This window comes from Cetorhinus maximus, chromosome 7, assembly GCF_964194155.1.
Source record: "Cetorhinus maximus chromosome 7, sCetMax3.hap1.1, whole genome shotgun sequence".
Taxonomy (NCBI): Eukaryota; Metazoa; Chordata; class Chondrichthyes; order Lamniformes; family Cetorhinidae; genus Cetorhinus; species Cetorhinus maximus.
In genome coordinates, this window is record NC_135885.1 from 36106799 (window position 1) to 36125226 (window position 18428).

General features: G+C 40.5%; 2 protein-coding genes across 8 annotated transcripts in view; one reads left to right on the forward strand and one right to left on the reverse strand.

Moving 5' to 3' along the window:
- Positions 1-7796, forward strand: part of LOC144682710 (stAR-related lipid transfer protein 13-like) — a 165267-nt gene extending 157471 nt beyond the window's left edge. For all 7 annotated transcript variants that reach the window (XM_078545328.1, XM_078545333.1, XM_078545327.1 and 4 more), the window contains one exon: positions 6138-7796. In XM_078545328.1, the coding sequence (XP_078401454.1) occupies positions 6138-6255 (118 nt within the window). In that variant the 3' untranslated portion in view covers positions 6256-7796. The remainder of the gene's footprint in view (positions 1-6137) is intronic.
- Positions 7797-12158: 4362 nt separating this feature from the next.
- The window catches only part of kl (klotho), a 118538-nt gene continuing 112268 nt past the window's right edge, over positions 12159-18428 (reverse strand). Inside the window, exons 4-5 of the mRNA XM_078545337.1 lie at positions 16452-17592; positions 12159-14299 (exon numbers count right to left, since the gene is read on the reverse strand). Coding sequence (XP_078401463.1) covers positions 13971-14299; positions 16452-17592 — 1470 coding nt within the window. The 3' untranslated portion in view covers positions 12159-13970. The remainder of the gene's footprint in view (positions 14300-16451; positions 17593-18428) is intronic.

The window sequence follows — 18428 nt, forward strand, 5'->3', positions numbered from 1 at the left end:
TGAAACTGTTTGCTTAACCTGTTGTTCAAATTTTTGAGGTACTTTGCCTTTCCAGGGTAATTTGTTCAAGCCTTGCACCTTTTTTGAATTATTTGGAAGCATGGGGAGCCTATTGCTCCTCATTGCTTTCTCCATGACAACATCTCAGCCAATCAGAATCAACTTGCCAACCAATGAGCACCCAATTTCTCCTGTAGTATAAATTGTCATGATCATTTGAAATTTAACATTCTTGTATTTGTACTGATGATGCAAGACGAAAAGTTTCACGTCTCTCTCTTCAGCAAAATTCAAGCTCTGAACTACTAAGTGACTGACTGAATAAATATATATAATTAATCTCCCAAGGCTTTGCTACTGGAGAACAAAGTCTTTCTGTCTGCCAGTTCTCATTCTATAACCTTGTATATCATGTGTTTTGGGTAACCACATGTATAGGAAGTATATTCAGCTGTTTGAGCTGGAGTTTAGGATTTCTGAGCTTGAGGCGTATCTGGAGTAACTGTGGAGCATCAGGGAGGATGGGAGTTTCCTGGATAGTATGTTCCAGGAGGTGGCTACCCTATAGGCAGTAAGAGTTCAGCATAGTAGGTGGGTGATGACCAGGAATGGACAGGAAGTATGGGAGTCTTCATGATTTGTGCCACTGTCAAACAGGTACTCAGTATTATGTACTGTTGGGAGTGATAATACCCTGAAAGAGTGAAGTTCAGACCAAGGCACCAATGGCCAAAGGTAGGGGCAGCAAAGTGTAGAAATGTGGTTGTTGTAGGAGATTCCATTGTCAGGAGGACAGTTAGATATTTCTGTAACAGTCATTGAGAATCCCTCATGGCGTGTTGCCCCCCTGGTGCCAGGGTAAAGGACATCACGGAGAGGATGCAGGATATTCTGTAGGGAGAAGGGAGTGAGCCAGAAGTTGTGGTACAAGTTGGTATCAACAATATAGGGAGGGTAGGCATCAAGATCCTAAGGTCAGATTTTTAGGAGCTAGGGAGGAAGTTTAAAAAGCAGGACTTTAACAGTAGTAATCTCTGGATTACTCAGTGTCATGTGAGAGTAGAAATAGGAAAATAGGGAGGGTCAATGCATGGTACAGGAGGGAGGGAGGGCTTCAGGTTCTTGGGGCATTGGGAGCAGTCCTGGGGCAAAAGGCACATCTTCAAAAGAGATAGGTTGCGACTCAACAAAACTGACAATGTCCTCATGGGGAGGTTCACAAGTGTGGTTAGGGAGGGTTTAAACTAAATTGGCAGGGGGATGGATTTTTTTATTCATTCATGGGATGGGGGTGTTGCTGGCTAGGCCAGCATGATAGTGTCAAGCTTCTTGAGTGTTGTTAGAGCTGCACTCAGCCAGGCAAGTGGAGAGTATTCCATGATCTGTGGCCTTTGTAGATGGATGAAAGTCTTTGGGGAATCAGGAGGTGAGTTATTCACCGCAGGATTCCTAGCCTCTGAACTTTTCTTGTAGCCACAGTATTTATGTGGCTCATTCAGTTCAGCTTCTAGTCAATGGTAACCCCCTGGATGTTGATAGTGGGGGATTCAACAGTGGTAATGAATCCATTGAATGTCAAGGGGTGATGGTTAGATTCTCTCTTGTTAGAGATGGTCATTGCCTGGCACTTGTGTGGCACGAATGTTACTTGCCATTTGTCAGGCCAAGCCTGGATATTATCCAGGTCTTGCTGCATTTGACATGGACTGCATTTGGACATGCATGGATACCAGCATATGGAAGCAGAAAAGAGGAATAAGATGTACAAGGTTAGAACACAAGACCGTGCTAGAGTGGGGAATAGTTTCATATAGGATAGGAGCAGACTAAGAGGAAATAGTAAGTTATTAGGTGGGTTCAGAGTACAGGAGAAAGTAATCTAAATTAGGATTACTGTACATGTATGTGAATGCACAGAATGTGGTAAATAGGATTGGTGAGTTACAGGCACAGATTGCCACGTGAAAATATGATGATGTGACTATAACAGAGGCCTGGCCCAAAACAGACAAGCCTCAGTAAACTTGGATACAACGTGTTCAGGAAAGGAAAAATAGGGGAAGGGATGGCAGTATTGATCAAGGAGAACATTACAGTGCTGGAAAGAGTGCCCCAGACAGGTCAAAGACAGAATCTATTTGGCTGGAGCTAAGGAACAAAAAATATGCAATTACATTACTCCATGTAGTCTATAGGCCACCAACTAGTGGAAAGGATGTAGAGGAACAAATTTGCTAGGAAATTACAGAGAGGTGCAAGAATTATAGAGCCGTTAATATGGGGACCTTAATTATCAGAACATAGACTGGGGTAGTATAGTAAAGGGCAAAGATGCAAAGTTCTAGAGTGTGTTCAGAAAAATTTTCTATTGTAATATGCTTCCAGTCCAACAAGAAAGGAGGCACTGCTAGGCCAGTGCTTGGGAATGGGGTGGGCCAAGTATATCAAGTATCAATAGTGGGACATTTAGAGGAATAGTGATCACTGTATCATAAAGTTTAGGCTGGTTATGGAAAAGGACAAGAAACAATTCAGAGTACAAATAATTTACTGGGGGAAAGCCAACTTTTATGGGGTGAGAATGGATCTGGCCCAGGTCGATTGGAATCAAAGGTTGGCAGGCAAAATCTGAATAATGGACTGCCTTTAGAGATGAGAGAGTTCAGGCACAGATAAGGTATATTCCCACAAAGGGCAAAGGCATGGTAAACAAATCCAGAGCTCCCTGGATGACAAATAGGATAGAGATTATGATGAAGAAGTAGTGTGCTTATGACAAATGTTAGGTGGACAATACAACCATGAACCAGGCTGAATGTAGAAGCTTCAGTGGGGAAGTGAAAAAGCAAATGAGAAGCAAAGAAATAGCTTGAAAAGAGACTGGCAGCTAATATAAAAGGGGAATCCAAAAGTCTTCCACAGGCATATAAATAGTAAAAGGCTTGCAAAAAGGAGTTGGGCTGACTAGGGACCAAAAAGGGGAATTACACATGAAGGCAGAGGGCATAGCTGAGGTATTAAATGAATACTTTGCACCTGTCTTTACCAAGAAACACTTGAAGGGTTTAAAATTGATGAGGTATTAGATAGGCTGCCTGTCACTTAGACAAATGCGGGTAATTAAGGAAAGCCAGCATAGATTTGTTAAGAGCAAAACATGTTCAACTAACTTGCTGGAATTTTTTGATGAGGTAACAGAGAAGGTTTATGAGGGTAATGCTGTTGATGTGGTGTACCTGGACTTCCAGAAGATATTTGATGAAGTGCCACACAATAGACTTGTGAGCAAAGTTATAGCTCATGGAATAAAAGGGACAGTAGAGCAATATGGATACAAAATTGGCTGATTGCCAGAAAACAAAGTAGGGATTAATGGATGTTTCGTGGACTGAGAAAGGTTTGTAGTGGAGTCCCCAAGGGGTCAGTATTGGGACTGTTGGTTTTCCTGATATATGTTAATGACCTAGACATTGGTGTACAGGGCACAATTTCAAAAATTGCAGATGATATAAAACTTGGAAGCATCGTGATCTGTTAGGAGGATAGTGCAGAACTTCAAACAGACATAGACAGGTTGATAGTATGGGTGGACAAGTGGCTGATGAAATTTAATGCAGAGAAGTGTGAAGAGATTAATTTTGGTAGGAAAAACGTGGAGAGATAATATAAAATAAAGGGTGCAATTCTAAAGGGGGTACAGGAGCAGAGGGACCTGGGTGTATATGTGCATAAGTCATTGAGGGTGAAAGGATAGGTTGAGAGAACATTTAATATAAGATCCAGTATCCTAGGCTTTATTAATAAAGGCATTGAGTACAAGAGCAAGCAAGGAGGTTATTTGGAACTTGTATAGAATACTGGTTTCAGCCTCAAGTGGAGTATTGTGTCCTGTTCTGGGCACTACATTTTAGAAAGGATGTGTAGGCATTAGAAAGAGTGCAGAAAAGATTCACACGAATGGTTCTAGGGATGAGGAAGTTTAGTGATGTAGATAGATTGGAGAGGTTGGGACTGTTCTCTTTGGAGCAGAGAAGGTTGAGAGGAGATTTGACAGAGGTATTCAAAATGATGAGTGATCTGGACAGAGTGAAAGGGAGAAACTGTCCCCACTCCTGGAAGGATCAAGAACAAAAGGGCACAGATTTAAGGTATTTGGCAAAAGGAGCACTGGTGACATGAGAAGAAACTTTTTCATGCAGTGTGTGTTTAGGACCTGGAATGCACTGACTGAGAATGTGGTGGAGGCAGGTTCAATCAAGGCATTCATGAGGAAATTGAATTGTTATCTGAAAAGGAAGAATGTGCAGGGCTACGGGGAGAAGGTAGGAAGTGACACCAGGTAAATTGCTCCTATGGAGAGCTGGTGCAGACATAACAGGCCAAATGGTCTCTTTCTATGCTGTAATGTTCTGTGATTAAAAACCCAAGAAATAGGAGCAGAAGACATATAGTCCATCAACCCTGCCTTGTCCTTCAATATGATTATGACTGATTTTGGGTGTCAACTCCAAATTTTCCATCCACTCCCTATATCCCCTAATTCCTTGAGAGACCAAAAACCTGTCTATCTCAGCATTAAATATATTCAGTGATGGAACATCCACAAACCTCTGGGGTAAAGAATTCCAAAAATTCACAATCTTTTGGGTGAAGAAATTTATCCTCATCTCAGGCCTTAATGATTGGCCCCTTATCCTGAAACTGTTCCTTTGTTCTAGATTCCCCAGCCAGGAGAAAGGATGCCTGTGTCTACCCTATCAAGCTCCTTCATAGTCTTGAATGTTTCAATGAGATCAGCTCTAATTCTTCTAAACTCATTCCAGAGAATATAGACCCAATTTACTAAGGGTCATCCCTATGATGACTGCTGTCATCCCAGGGCCCAATCTAGTGAACCTTCGCTGTAAAATCACCTTCTCGTTTTTCAGTGTGTCTTCCACTCACTCTCTTTTTCTCTCTCTCTCTGGTGACCACACCCCCCACTCTCTTTGGCACACCCTGTCCCCCTTGCTTTTGTGCCCCTCCATCTGTATGGCTTTCCCACATTTTCTCCTCTTCTCCATTTGTCTCAAGTTCTTCCTCTCGTTACGTAAGAAAGGAAAAGAATGGGGTTGTTCCAAGTGCAAGATATCCAACAATCCATCTTTTTTTTAAGGTTCAGAATTTATTAGAAATTATTTCTGGTTCTCCTAATCAGCTACCCTGTGGCCCAAAGATGCTCCTCTTTGAAATAGTGCCCTGAGACCTTTTACTTCCACTTGAGAGACTTTGAAAGACACCCTCCCAGCAGTGCAGGATTTCCTCAGCATTGGCATATCAGCCTGGAGTGGGACTTGAACCCACAATCTTCTGATTCAGAGGCGAGAATGCTACCAACTGAGCCATAACTGATACTATCATAAAGAAAAGAAAAAAGCGCCTCATACTGATGTTTCATTAAATCAAACTAAGAAATTTTTTTTAAAAATGCAAGGAAAGCTGTCGGGCAGTGAGTTTGAAAGCAGTAATTCAGTTTTGAAATTCTGCTGATATTCATAAACTGCTAAAACTTCACTCTACTGATTGATGATGTGATTGTACGGCACAATTGAATTACTGCTTTGTAACTGTCAACCATCTATTATCGAATGTAGCATTAATATCTAAATGAACTAGAAACCAAAACTGCTGGAAACACATAGCTAATGAATCAGCATCTGATAGAAGAAAATAGGTCAGCATTTCAGGTCATACTCTTCATTAGAACTTGAAGATGAAATATACCCAAAATGTGAATCTGTAGTTCTTTATTATGTACAGACAGATTTGTGCATTTCCAGCATTTTCTATTTTTATTTTCTTTATTCGAGTTGTGTGTCTTTTCAGTGGCATATTAAAACAGCACAGATACTCTTGATTAAAAAAAGGCACAAATCTTTCTTTCAGAAAATTAAAATTTTGTTTGTCTCCTAAGCTAATGGTATCCTGGTATGTAATATGTATTAGTTATTTGTGGTCTATCAACATGGCTGGGTGCAGATGCTGTTAATTCAGAAACTAACTGCAGACTGACACTGTTTTATTCCCAGATGTTTGAGGGTGCTTGTCTGAGTCTGGGAATGCATCGCACTAATATCCAATTGTATTCATGTCTTTAGGGGTCGGACTCCAGAATGGTACAACAAAGCCTTCGGGTATCTCTGTGCAGCAGATGCTGGAAGAATCAGAAACTCCTTTCAACCTATAAATGCAGAGGGTCCTGAAACCAAAATCTAAAACAGAAGAGCCTGTATTAGAAGGGGTGCATCTGTAGAAGGAACAGGGAAGCTATTTTATGGGAAAGTTGATTGCTGGAGGCAGAAATATAAATTGGCAAACGTTTGGTTAAATGGTTCACAGTAATGATGAAAAGCAAAGATATTTGTAAAGTTCTTGCACTGAGTGATATCTCCGCCAAGGGTCCTCGCAGCACTATACTGTCCTTTTGTAATAGCGTTCCTCAAGGTTGCAGATACACAGTGGTGCTGACCAGCATCATCCACAGCAAGCTTTTGTAATATTGCAATCCCTTTCTTTGTGTCCTGATTCAAACTTTCAGCAATTCCTGTGCCCATTGCTGGATCAATTTGTGTTAGATCATGCATCTAGAGTTGTTCAGAAAGTCACTGTTTCAACATTTTTATTTTTGATTTATCCACATATACTCAGTGAACTTCAAACCTAGAGCCCAGGTAATTATGGTGGGCCACATATACAAAAGTTGCGATCCATAAATTTACACAGAATTTAAACCTGTGCTTTGCACAGTCCAAGGAATAAATGCTTCTGAGAAGTATCTGCATTTTTATTTTATATATATATATATATATATATATGTGTGTAGATAATAAAGATATATAAGAAGTATAAATATATATATTCTGTATCTATATTTTAAGCCTTTAACATTCAGCTGTGATGCCTGGCCAACAAGCTGATATTCCTGGCTCTTGGATCCCAAATCTTGCCATAGAATTTTAGGCCGATTTTGCTATTGTAAGCCGGGTGTTTGCACAATGCGGCCAATTTCACAATGACCTTTGTTGAGGTCAGATTTGCTTTGACACAGTTGTAACTTGACTATACCCATGATGGAAATAGTTAAGAAAATCAACAGAGCTGAAAATAATGTGCATGCATAGATAGAGCAGATTGTTTCACCAAGCCTTTGGACCCTCCCTCCTGAAAACATGCAAATATGTATTTAAAAAGTAATTATGCATTTCAGTAATTTATTGCTCACTCTGGATTAGCAAAAACAGGAATTTTTACTGGAAGCTTAAGAACTTTTCTGTGGAGAGTATAGTCTTCATTGTACTCCTCCACTATTATACTGGGCATGTTTTAAAGCACATAATTTTCACAGTATTATTTTCATATGCAATGTACGAGGTGCGATTACTCGTAACAATAGTGAAAAAATTGCCACATCAGTGCCACTTAATCGCCAGTCATATTCTTGAGGAGTGTAGTCACTTTATATGTGCATGAGTCAAATGGTTATCCTTAGACCATATTCTCAACATAGTATTATGCCTTTGATTGGGATTCAGTATGACCAGGAATTTTATTTAAGGATGTAACTATTTATACCTCATATTTTTACCTCATATTTGTTGGATTTTTGTTGACTGTAAATATGTTTATCTAATATTGTGTGAAATCTGATGCATCTAAAAATATTTGTGGTTAAAGTTTTCATTTCTTGTACAAAAGGTTTATTTTTTTTCCTCATCATTATGAAATGCACTAATAAAGATTACAGCATATAAGTAAGAGCTTCTTGGTATTGGTAATGTTCACATGGAAGATTTTCTTGGCGTTTACACATACTGAAATTCCACTTGATCTCGTCAGATGCACAGTTCATATGCTGTACACAATGACATAAATGCCGCATGGCAAATCGCAGCTTTCATTTTTATGATAAACCTAGCATCAGCTGGGTAACAGGACGGGAAAACCTGAAAAGACGGGTTAGGGTAGAGGAGGATAAAGGGGTTGAGTAGGTACTTTAAAGGTGAAGAGGTGTGATATTGAGGCGCTGGTGGGAAAGTGAAAAGTAGAGAATGTGATACGGAAAGGACAAGTGATTAGGAGAGGAGATAGCAAGTGGATTATCGGCTACATTTTCCCTGCAACAACTACCCAAATACAGTCAGCTACCATTGGCTCCTTTTCCTTTCACACCACCCACCACTACCTCCTGAAAGAAGGAAAAGAGCGAGAACAGGAGAGACTGAAAAGAAGGAACTACAATATGATCATTAAAAGCAAGACTTGCATTTATATGACATGTTTCACAACCTCAGGACATCCCAAAGTGCTTTCCAATCAATGAAGCGTAGTTGCTGTTATAATGTAGGAAATGTGACGGGCAATTTGCACAGAACAAAGGGCTATAAACAGCAATGAAATAAATGACCAGATAATCTGCTTTGGTGATGCTGGCTGGGGATAAATATTGCCCAGGACATCAAGACAACAGTCCTACTCTTCCCCAAAAAGGGTTATGGGATCTTCCACATACTTGTGAAAGGGCAGATGGATTTGGTTTAACAACTTATCCATGGTAAGATGGTACCTCGAACATTGCAGTACTCTCTCACTGCAACGCTCACTTACCCCTGCACTGAAGTATCAGCCTAGATTATTTACTTGAGGCTCTGAGCCCAAAACCTTCCGACTCAGGCAAGAGAGCTACCACTGAGCCAAGGCAGCAACAAGTACAAGAGCAGCCATATTCTCAAATTTATTTGGGTAGCATTTCAACTTGCTACTTGAATGTTTGGATAATTTCATAGAATCTGCTTTCCCAGCTTGAATGAGATACAATTGCAGCACTAGTGGCAATTCTCTCCATGCCTCCACACCTCATTGGAAGTGTGGGCTCAGTACATTGACTCTGCAATGAGAAGAACTAACATTTGGAATTATACCCCATTTAATCACTTCTAGGAAAAGAGGAAATAAATTAAGGACATGAATAAGTATTCCTGTAATCACCTCATGTGTTCTAATCAAAATGATTTTTAAAAAATTACCTTTTTAAGGCTCTAGATCAATTTCTAAAAAGTTTCTAGAGTGCAGTAGTCTTTATATGTTATTAGACTGATCAAAATATTGTTGAAACAAGGCTAATGAATTATTTTAAAATGTGATAGTTACTTCAAAAAGAGGTAACTTGAAAGTTATGGGGAGCAAGCAGGAAATGGAAATTGGACTAGGTGGCTCATAGTTAGAAAAATACTAATACAAGCTTGATGGTTTTGTACACCACCCCATCCCCCTTCTGTCATGATATGAGCATTTTCAACACTGATTGCTAAAATAGTACTTAAATTGTCTTTGTCTATCCATAGTGTTTATACAAAAGTGATTTTAATCAACATTTTCTATGGTCCAAGAATAACTTACCCATTCTTGCACCACAGCTTAAATGTTCTAAGTTTACAGGATTGGGTGCATTTTCAGTGCAAAGATGCACCCATGGTACTGACCAGTGATTCAGCCTTGAAGTCATTAATGTAATTTGCTGCACATCCAGCCTATGACAGACAGAGTCTGCCTATGGTGGGGTTGGAGGTTGGTTATGACCAGTTTCAGGCCTGTTGCAGCACAAAATTACCCAGCGCTACTGGTGGTAATCGACCTTTAAAAAACAAATTGGACTATTTAAGTTTTAAAATAAATCCATGATGTCCATAGCTATATTGAATGCTTGGGACGATCAGGTAGTCATAAATCACGAATCAATTCGCAACTTGATAACCAATTCCAAGAAATAAACCAATTCAAAGAAATAAACTAAAAGAACAGGTGGCAATTTCAGCTGTTACATTTTTTAATTAATGAACACTTTCCAGTAATTAAATTTTGTCACATGCATCTTTTACAAAGATAAATTTTCTGCATGCTTTATTTATAAATAGCATACTCATTACAATGAACAATAACCAAACTGTATATTAACACAAAAATATGCACATCTAAAAATATATTTTAAACACTTTTCATTTCCATTTAGAATGATATACTGCTGTGTCAGAATCTTTAAACTTCACCTGATTTCCAGACTTTTTTGAGAGCTGCCTGTGTCTGGGTTTCTCTATCTCTTCAAATGATAATACACTTCTATCAGGTGTACATTTATCAGGAATATACGCTTAATGGGAGTCTGCAAATGTCTGCTTTACATTTTTTTTCCTCTAACTGGACAATACAGAGTGTCTAAACAACCTAGAATAAAAATCTTCACCACTTAACCTGTGTAGTTCCTGAAAATGAGATGATTGGCAAACTCAATATGACTGACTTTTGTAAAGATATGGATTGTTAAACTAAACAATACTATTGTTATCAACATTTTTATAAGCAAACGAATGGGTGCAAGCAAAGGAAACATTGTGTGTAAAGCTAGAATGCTTAGCACTTACGAGTACTGGTGGATCTATACATGCATCCAAATGGCACTCGCTTTTCGTATGGCGGTATATATTTACCAGTAAACTTCTGATATCTGCTTTGTCTTGACTCTGTTTGATACTGCGCTGCACTGCATCTCTCCAGAACCAGATAGAAACAATTGAACCACTTCAGAACCTCCCTAGCCACCAGAACGCACCTAAGTGTGAACAAGGCTGACTTCATTCTTTTCTATTTCCAATCAGTTAGTTATTGCCCTTGGCAGCCTGCCTGACACGGGAACTGATCAGATGACAAACTGCAGAAGGTAGCCTCTATTTCATCATCCCACAGTTCAATATGGTCGAGCACTGATGCACTCTATGAATGGGTGGTCTTTGTGCACATCTATGATGATTAATGGAGTAAAGGACTAGACTCATTGAATGGTTACAGCACAGAATGAAGCCATTCTTGCTGGCTGCCTGCAAGAGCAACTCAGTTAGTCCAACTCCCCTGCCTTTTGTCTGTAATCCTACAAATTTTTCTTCAGATAATTATCCAATCCCCTATTGAAAGCCACCATTTTATCTTGACCACATTCTGAGGCGGTGCATTCCAGATCCTAACCACACACCTTTAGTTCTTTAGCCATTCACTCTAAATCTGTGTCCTCTGGTTCTCAATCCTTCCACCAATGGGAACAGTTTTTCTCTGTCTACTCTTTCCAGAGTCTTCATGGCCCAAGATCAGGGGTGAATGTTGCTGACACTCCCTTACAGGTCCTGGCAGCCAGCCCCATGTATGACTAGGGCACCAATTCCATAATTTGGGCTGGAATCTATGGTAGGCTTCATAGGCAGTCAGGAAATCTGCTCCACCACACTTTTGCAGAGTGGGCCTCCTCAAATTTCTTAGCCCATTGTTTTCTTGGAATAAACTAAGAGACAAATTATTGTCTTTAGTGTTCCTGACATGGAGCTTCACTCGCTGGGAATGTATATTGGAAATTTGGGAGCACCCCTGATTTGCAGACCCACTATATCTCATATATTGAAATGGATGGATGTCAAGAAAAAAATGGAGCTGTGAATTGGGTATACACCTAGATTTCAGGTAGCTACTCCATCCAGAACACTAGAGATGAAAGTTACTTCAAAATTGTAATCGTGTCACTTTTTTGACAATGCTTTCCTCAAAGTGCTTTCATACCAGAAACGACAAAGGCAAATTCAGCCCCATCGACCCTGCAAAGTCCTCCTTACTAACACCTGGGGGCTAGTGCCAAAATTGGGAGAGCTGTCTCACAGACCAGTCTAGAAACAGCCTGACATAGTCATACTCAGATAATGTCCCAGACACCATCATCACTATCGCTGGGTATGTCATGATCCACCGGCAGGGCAGACCCAGCAGAGGTGGCGACACAGTGTTATACATTCTAGAGGGGTTTTTCCTGGGAGTCCTCAACATAGACTCCGGACCCCATGAAGTCTCATGGCATCAGGTCAAACATGGACAAGGAAACCTCCTGCTGATTGCCGTGTACCATCCCCCCCTCAGCTGATGAATCAGTACTCCTCCATATTGAACACCATTTGGAAGAAGCACTGAGGGTGACAAGGATGCAGAATGTTCTCTGGGTGGGAGATTTCAATGTCCAACACCAAGAGTGGCTCGGTAGCACCACTACTGACTAAGCTGGCCAAGTCCTAAAGGACATAGCTGCTATTCAGGGTCTCCAGCAGGTGGTGAGGGGACCGACAAGAGGGAAAAACATACTTGACCTCATCCTCATCAACCTGCCTGCCGCAGCTACGTCTGTCCATGATGGTATCAGTAGGAGTGACCACTGCACAGTTCTTGTGGAGACATAGTCCCATCTTCACATTGAAGATACCCTCCATTGTGATGTGTGGGATAGATTTTGAACAGATCGAGCAACTCAAGACTGGCAATCATGAGGTGCTGTGGGCCATCAGCAGCAGCAGAATTGTAGACAATTACAATCGGTAATCTCATGGCCCAGAATATCCCCCACTGTACCATTATCACCAAGCCAGGGGATCAGCCCTGGTTCAATGATGAGTGCAGGAGGGCATGCCAGGAGTAGCATCAGGCATACCGAAAAATTACCTGGTCAACCTGGTGAAGTGGTATGCAATGACCATGTCCAACAAAAGAGAATTTAACCATCACTCCTTAATATTCAATGGTATGGACATTGCTGAATCCCCCACTATCAACATGCTGGGTGTTACCATTAACCAGAAACTGAACTGGACTCACCATATAAATACTGTGGCTACAAGAGCAGGTCAGAGGCTAGGAATCATGCGACAAGTAACTCACCTCTTCGCTCCCCAAAGCTTGTCCACCATCTACAAGGCACAAGTCAGGAGTGTGATGGAATATTCTCCACTTGACTGGATGAGTGCAGCTCCAATAACACTCAAGAAGCTCGACATCATCCAGAGCAAAGCAGTCCACTTGATTGGCACCCTATCCACAAACATTCATCCCCTCCACCGCTGACACACAGTAGCAGCAGTGTGAACCATCTACAAGATGCACTGCAGGAACTCACCAAGTCTCCTGGGACAGCATCTTACAAACCCATGACCACGATCATTTCGAAGGACAAGAGCAACAGACACAAGGGAACACCACCACCTGGAAGCTCCCCTCCAAGCCACTCACCACCCTTCACTGTCACTGGGTCAAAATCCTGGAACTCCCTCCTAACAGCATTGTGAGTATACCTACACATGGATTACAGCAGTTTGAGAAGGCAGCTCACCTTCTCAAGGGCAATTAGGGATGGGCAATAAAGGCTGGCCCAGCCAGCAAAGCCCACGTCCCATGAATGAATTTTTATAAAACCATGCTCATGATATTCTTCAAATTTAATTCAAATTTTAAGTCGAAAGGAAGAGTGGTTTGTCAGTGGCTCACTGGTTAAGTTCGTTGCCAGGTGCAGCACTAGACCGTGCAGGTTAAGGTATATCCACATCTGATTTCGAGACTGTCCTGAATTTGCTGGTTTTAAGCAGGTTGTTCATTTGGAAGCCACAGTTGACCCTGTATGAGGGAGGAGGCTTCCTGCTCATGACTAGTGTCATGAGGAGTGTCTGGGGTCATTTTGGCTTTTGATGTAAGTTCAGTGAAATTCAATTCAGTGAAAAATTCAGTGAAGAGGCAAAATGGGCTGCCAATTCACAATCACCCAAACACAAAGTCAAAAGGATCCCCTGGTTTGTATGTCTGAAGGGTGAAGACAAAATTGGGATCAACTGTGATATTCCTCCACAGTCAAGTATGTGCTCACTGTCTAGACTCAGTCATGTTAATTATTGAATGAGTGCAAATTTGAGTCGCTGCCTTCAGGACAGGAGTGGAGAATATTTATCAGAAAGAAAATAAAACTAGAACCAGAAGCTAATGCTGAGATGTTGACCAGACAGAACATTACTTTAAACATCACTCTTATTACACTATAAATGACCACCTTCCTCACAACAAGTTAATATTTCTTTATATAGGATGCTTTACTTATATTTTCTGCATCTTTTTGTAGAATAATAAATAATTAAAAACATAGTTGCAGTAAAAACACATAAAGTACATAATGCAAAAATCAGTAACTGTTTTCTTAAGTACAAAGGATTACATTCTGCAGAAGAATGTAAATCTTGATAACATTTTGTACTGGTGATTTTTGATGTAGGAAATCCGCCATTATCCACTATTCTCCTGTAATGTTCAACAGACAGTTTAGCTGCTCGATTGGAAGTGTAGAAGCCATAGTTTGGTTCATCGATATCTCTTAAGGCCCAGGCAAAATATCCATGAATATTTACTCCATCCAGTTTTAGGGCTGGAAAATAAATTGAATGAATGACAGGATAAATTTCATAATGTCCACAACTATAACTTAAACATTTGTGAAAATGGACATTAATTTAAATTTATCTACTGTCTTGTCGCAGCTTTGGGACATCTCAACTTTGACAAGGGCATGAACCAGGCAGTAGCAGATCAGCTGCCTGTATTACACTGTGCTTGATCTTTCTCTCCGATAACTTGGATCGAGTTTTATAATGGTCAGGGGATCCACCAACACCCACACTGAAGGTGAAATTTATGCCCTTCTCAATTCCAATAAAATTCACTTAACCTACAGTCACACTATTTATTGTAGAGGTATCTGTGGTAGTCAATTTATACATTACAAGGTTCACAGTAGGCAGGTCAGGTGCATGATGAGGGGTAATATATTTGTTTGGTAAAGTTGGTTGAGCAATGAATGCTAGGTAGGTCAATGGAAGAACTTGCTGCTCTTTTTTGAATGTAGCTATTGAATCTTTTACATCCACCTCAAAGGACAGTTTAAAATTCACACTTCAGGTAATGCAGGTAGAATCTGGGACAGCCAGCTTCTGCTGTGATTCCACCTTATTTTTTGCTTGCAACCATTTCCCAGTTGTCAAACGCTCTAGTCACTATCTCTCCTCTCTTGCACATCAAGAGGACACGTCTGCCATTCCCTTTATGTCCTCCTTGGAACTCACATCAACTGAAAAATCTCATGAGCCCCACTGAGGGCTGTGTAAAAGTCTCTGAACCTTAAGACTCTAGGGAATGGTAATCAATCCTGGAGGATGCCCACCCCCACCCACCACCCTCCCCACCACCCCAGGAATTTGAGTGTTCTGTCTTTTTATGGGAAAGAGGAGGACAGTGATAGCAAGAAATGAAAGAATGATTTAATTAGTAAGTAAGCGATGAATCTCACAAGAACTGAAGAACCCTCTTTGTTTCATGCCAGTACCTGCATTTGTCTGGCTCCAGCTTTATCACTTTACATTTTACTCAGCAGTAAACCACCCTTTTTATTCCATATCTTGTCAAGATGCATTTTTCCAACTCCAGAATGTTATCTACTTGGGCCAAAATTTCCCCTTCCTCTGTCAAAATTTTAACCCACATTTTCATCTCCTTGATTTCTCAAATGCTCTCATTACTTAGCTCCTAACCTCCATCCTTCTCAAACTTCACCTCATCTTCGACTCTGTAATGCTTATTCTCTCACACAAAGCCTTGGATACATGTCACTCCTAGGACTGCTAAAGCCTCTCTGACTCCCTTTCTTCTAATGTATTGATTTCAAGGCTCTTGTTTTCATTTACAAATCCTTCCATGATCTTGCTCCACATCACTTTCTCCAGCTGCATGCCCCAGCTCTTCCTGCAACCCTTTGCTCCATCATTGAAGATAATTATTGTGCTCAATTTTAACTGACTCAAAACCCATTCACATAAAGAGAGTTAAAATTGGGCCAAAATCTTTTAGTTGGTCTACTCTTTGGAACTTTCTAAAACGACTTTGCTTTCTCACCTTTGTCCTCTCCAGAATAGCCTCCTTAAAGCATATATTTTGTGCGGGTGCCTTTATCCTGCTTTCCCCTTTGCTCTGAGATGTTCCTCCACTATATAAATGCAAGCTGCAGTTGTTGTAAAGGTAGAGCAAGTGAGAAATTAAGAAAGCTACAATCACAAGATTGATACCAGATAAGGAAGGCCAATTGATAACTTTAATTCACTCATCCAGATGCAAGGAAGTAATGAGAAACAAAGAAGAAAACAAGATAGAAAATCAAAAAGAAGCAGGAGAAGCAGCAGCCATGACTGCTGAAGGTGAAGAGAGGAAAGAAGAATTTGCATCTATAGCATAAAGAACCTTCCACACCCTTGGGATGAACTTCACAGCACATAAATTACAAAAAAAAACTGATATAATCATGGATAAAAGCACCTTGAGAAAACTATGAAAACAACAGCATTTTAAAAATGTTTTCGCACTCCTGCAAATAGAACAAATCACCAGAAAATACAAGAAAAATGTGGAATGTACAGGAAAGGTCTCACAATGATATGGGAGCACTGATAAAGACCAATTTTCCAAATATTAGACAGCAGAAACACTAAACTCACACATTTGTTGAATACAGAGGATGAAGAATGGCTTACCTTTCAAAACCTCATTAATGTAACTCCGAATGTAATAAATTCGTAACTTGTCTTTAGAGGGTGAATCATCATCAATTCCATTCGATGTGATATAGATTGGAACGTTGCCATATTTTGATTTTATCCACCTTAAGAGTTTGCGTAAACCCCCTGGCACAACTGCTTTTCCATCTGGTGATGACAGCCAGGTAGTGTCTTTCAGGTGCTGCACTTTGAATTCATAACCAGCCTGGGCTTCAGCTTGGCTTTCTAGATGTACAATATGAGTTGTGTAGTGGTTCAGTGCCACAAAATCACCAGAACCATGGATCAGCTTTTTCTCTTCAGTGGTAAAGTGGGGCAGATAAGAATTGTACCATCCAACATTTTGCCTTTGGCTCTGCCAGTCTCGCATGATGAAGGGGTAGTCCCCATTACCAAAAATAGGCTCTGCAAACCAACCAATATCAAACTCCAAGGTCCTAGCAGCTGCTTCAATGTCATTCCTAGAGAAAGGGTCAGCTGGGTCCACCCAATCAGCATGAAGGGAGACAGAGATCTGTCCATTTTGTGTCTTGCGAAACTCATTGTTATAAAGATGCCAGACTAAAGCATGTGCTTTAATTAAACTGTGGCCTACAATTGTGAAGTTTGTTTTATATCCCAATAAGTGCTTTATGCCATTTGGCTCACTCATTGTTATCCAGAATTTCACTTTGCTTCCCAGCTGTCTGAAACATAACCTGGCATATTCCACAAAAGCCCGAATCGTTGCCGGGTTCATCCAGCCCCCATTTTCTTCTAACACCGAAGGCAGTCGCTGATCCTCAAGAGTGGGATGATACAACACAACGACAGGAGTAACATTCACACGTAGAAGCTCACTGATGTAGCATTTGTAATAGCGCAGGTTTGCCCTGATTGCCTGTGTTATGTTGCCCGTCGGGAGGATTAGTGACCAGTTGAGAGAGAACTGGAAGTGAGTAGCATGTGTATTTTGCAAGAGGTAAATTTCTTGCCTGATGGTGCTGTAGTCAGTGCACTGAGCTTTACGAGCCTGACCCATTACTCCTTTGACTTTCAATAGCTTTCCAGTGCCATTAATATCCCATTTGTAAATATTGTGATCAGCAAACTGGGGAGTTGTAGGAGTCGTTTCTACCTGAGAATTAAAAAAAAGACAAAAGTACAATGCAATACCAACGAACAATATGATTTTAGTCTCTAAATACAACTTGAATTTCTTCTTAATCATTTAAAATCTAAAAAAAACAAATGTAGAAGCAGATTTCCATATCAGGCAAAGAAGGTGTATCTATTTTTTACAGCCCTGATTTTATGAAGTTTCAGTAAGTATTATATGTCATGTCTTTTATATGCAGCTTCTGTAGCACCAGGACCCTTATTCACTGCCCAATCAATAATTCCTGGACATTCCATATCAGATGTATCTTCAGTCCATTTCACAGGGGGGGCTGCCAATTGGCAAACTGGTGGAGGCTGACAACTGGGGTACAAGTTTGATTCTAAACTGAAAGAATTAGAATACTACGGAGACAGGTTTTGATGGGCCTAGAGACATTTTCTTGATCTTGACGTTCCACATGTTCTTATAACGTCAAGTAAAAATATTGAGAATGGTACCAAGGATGGCTTAGCTTGTGAGTAAACTATTAAACTACAGTTTAAGTGAATCTCATTTACAAAATCTTATGAATCACAAAAACCTGTACTGGTTTCTTGTTTGAATCAGCTATCAAACTGGATTGAATGCCTCCTTACAAGTGTCAGTTTGACTCAGTGTTAATATTTACTTGCAAATCGGAAGATCATGGGTTCACCCTCCAGGGCATGGGCACGGAATCTACTGCACTTCAGTGCAGTACTGAAGGAGTTCGGTATAGTCTGGAGTGAAATGTTAAATTGATTAATCAGAGGGATGTAAAATATCCCAAAGCAATATCCATAAAAGAGTAGGGAGTGAGGGCTGGGGGAATT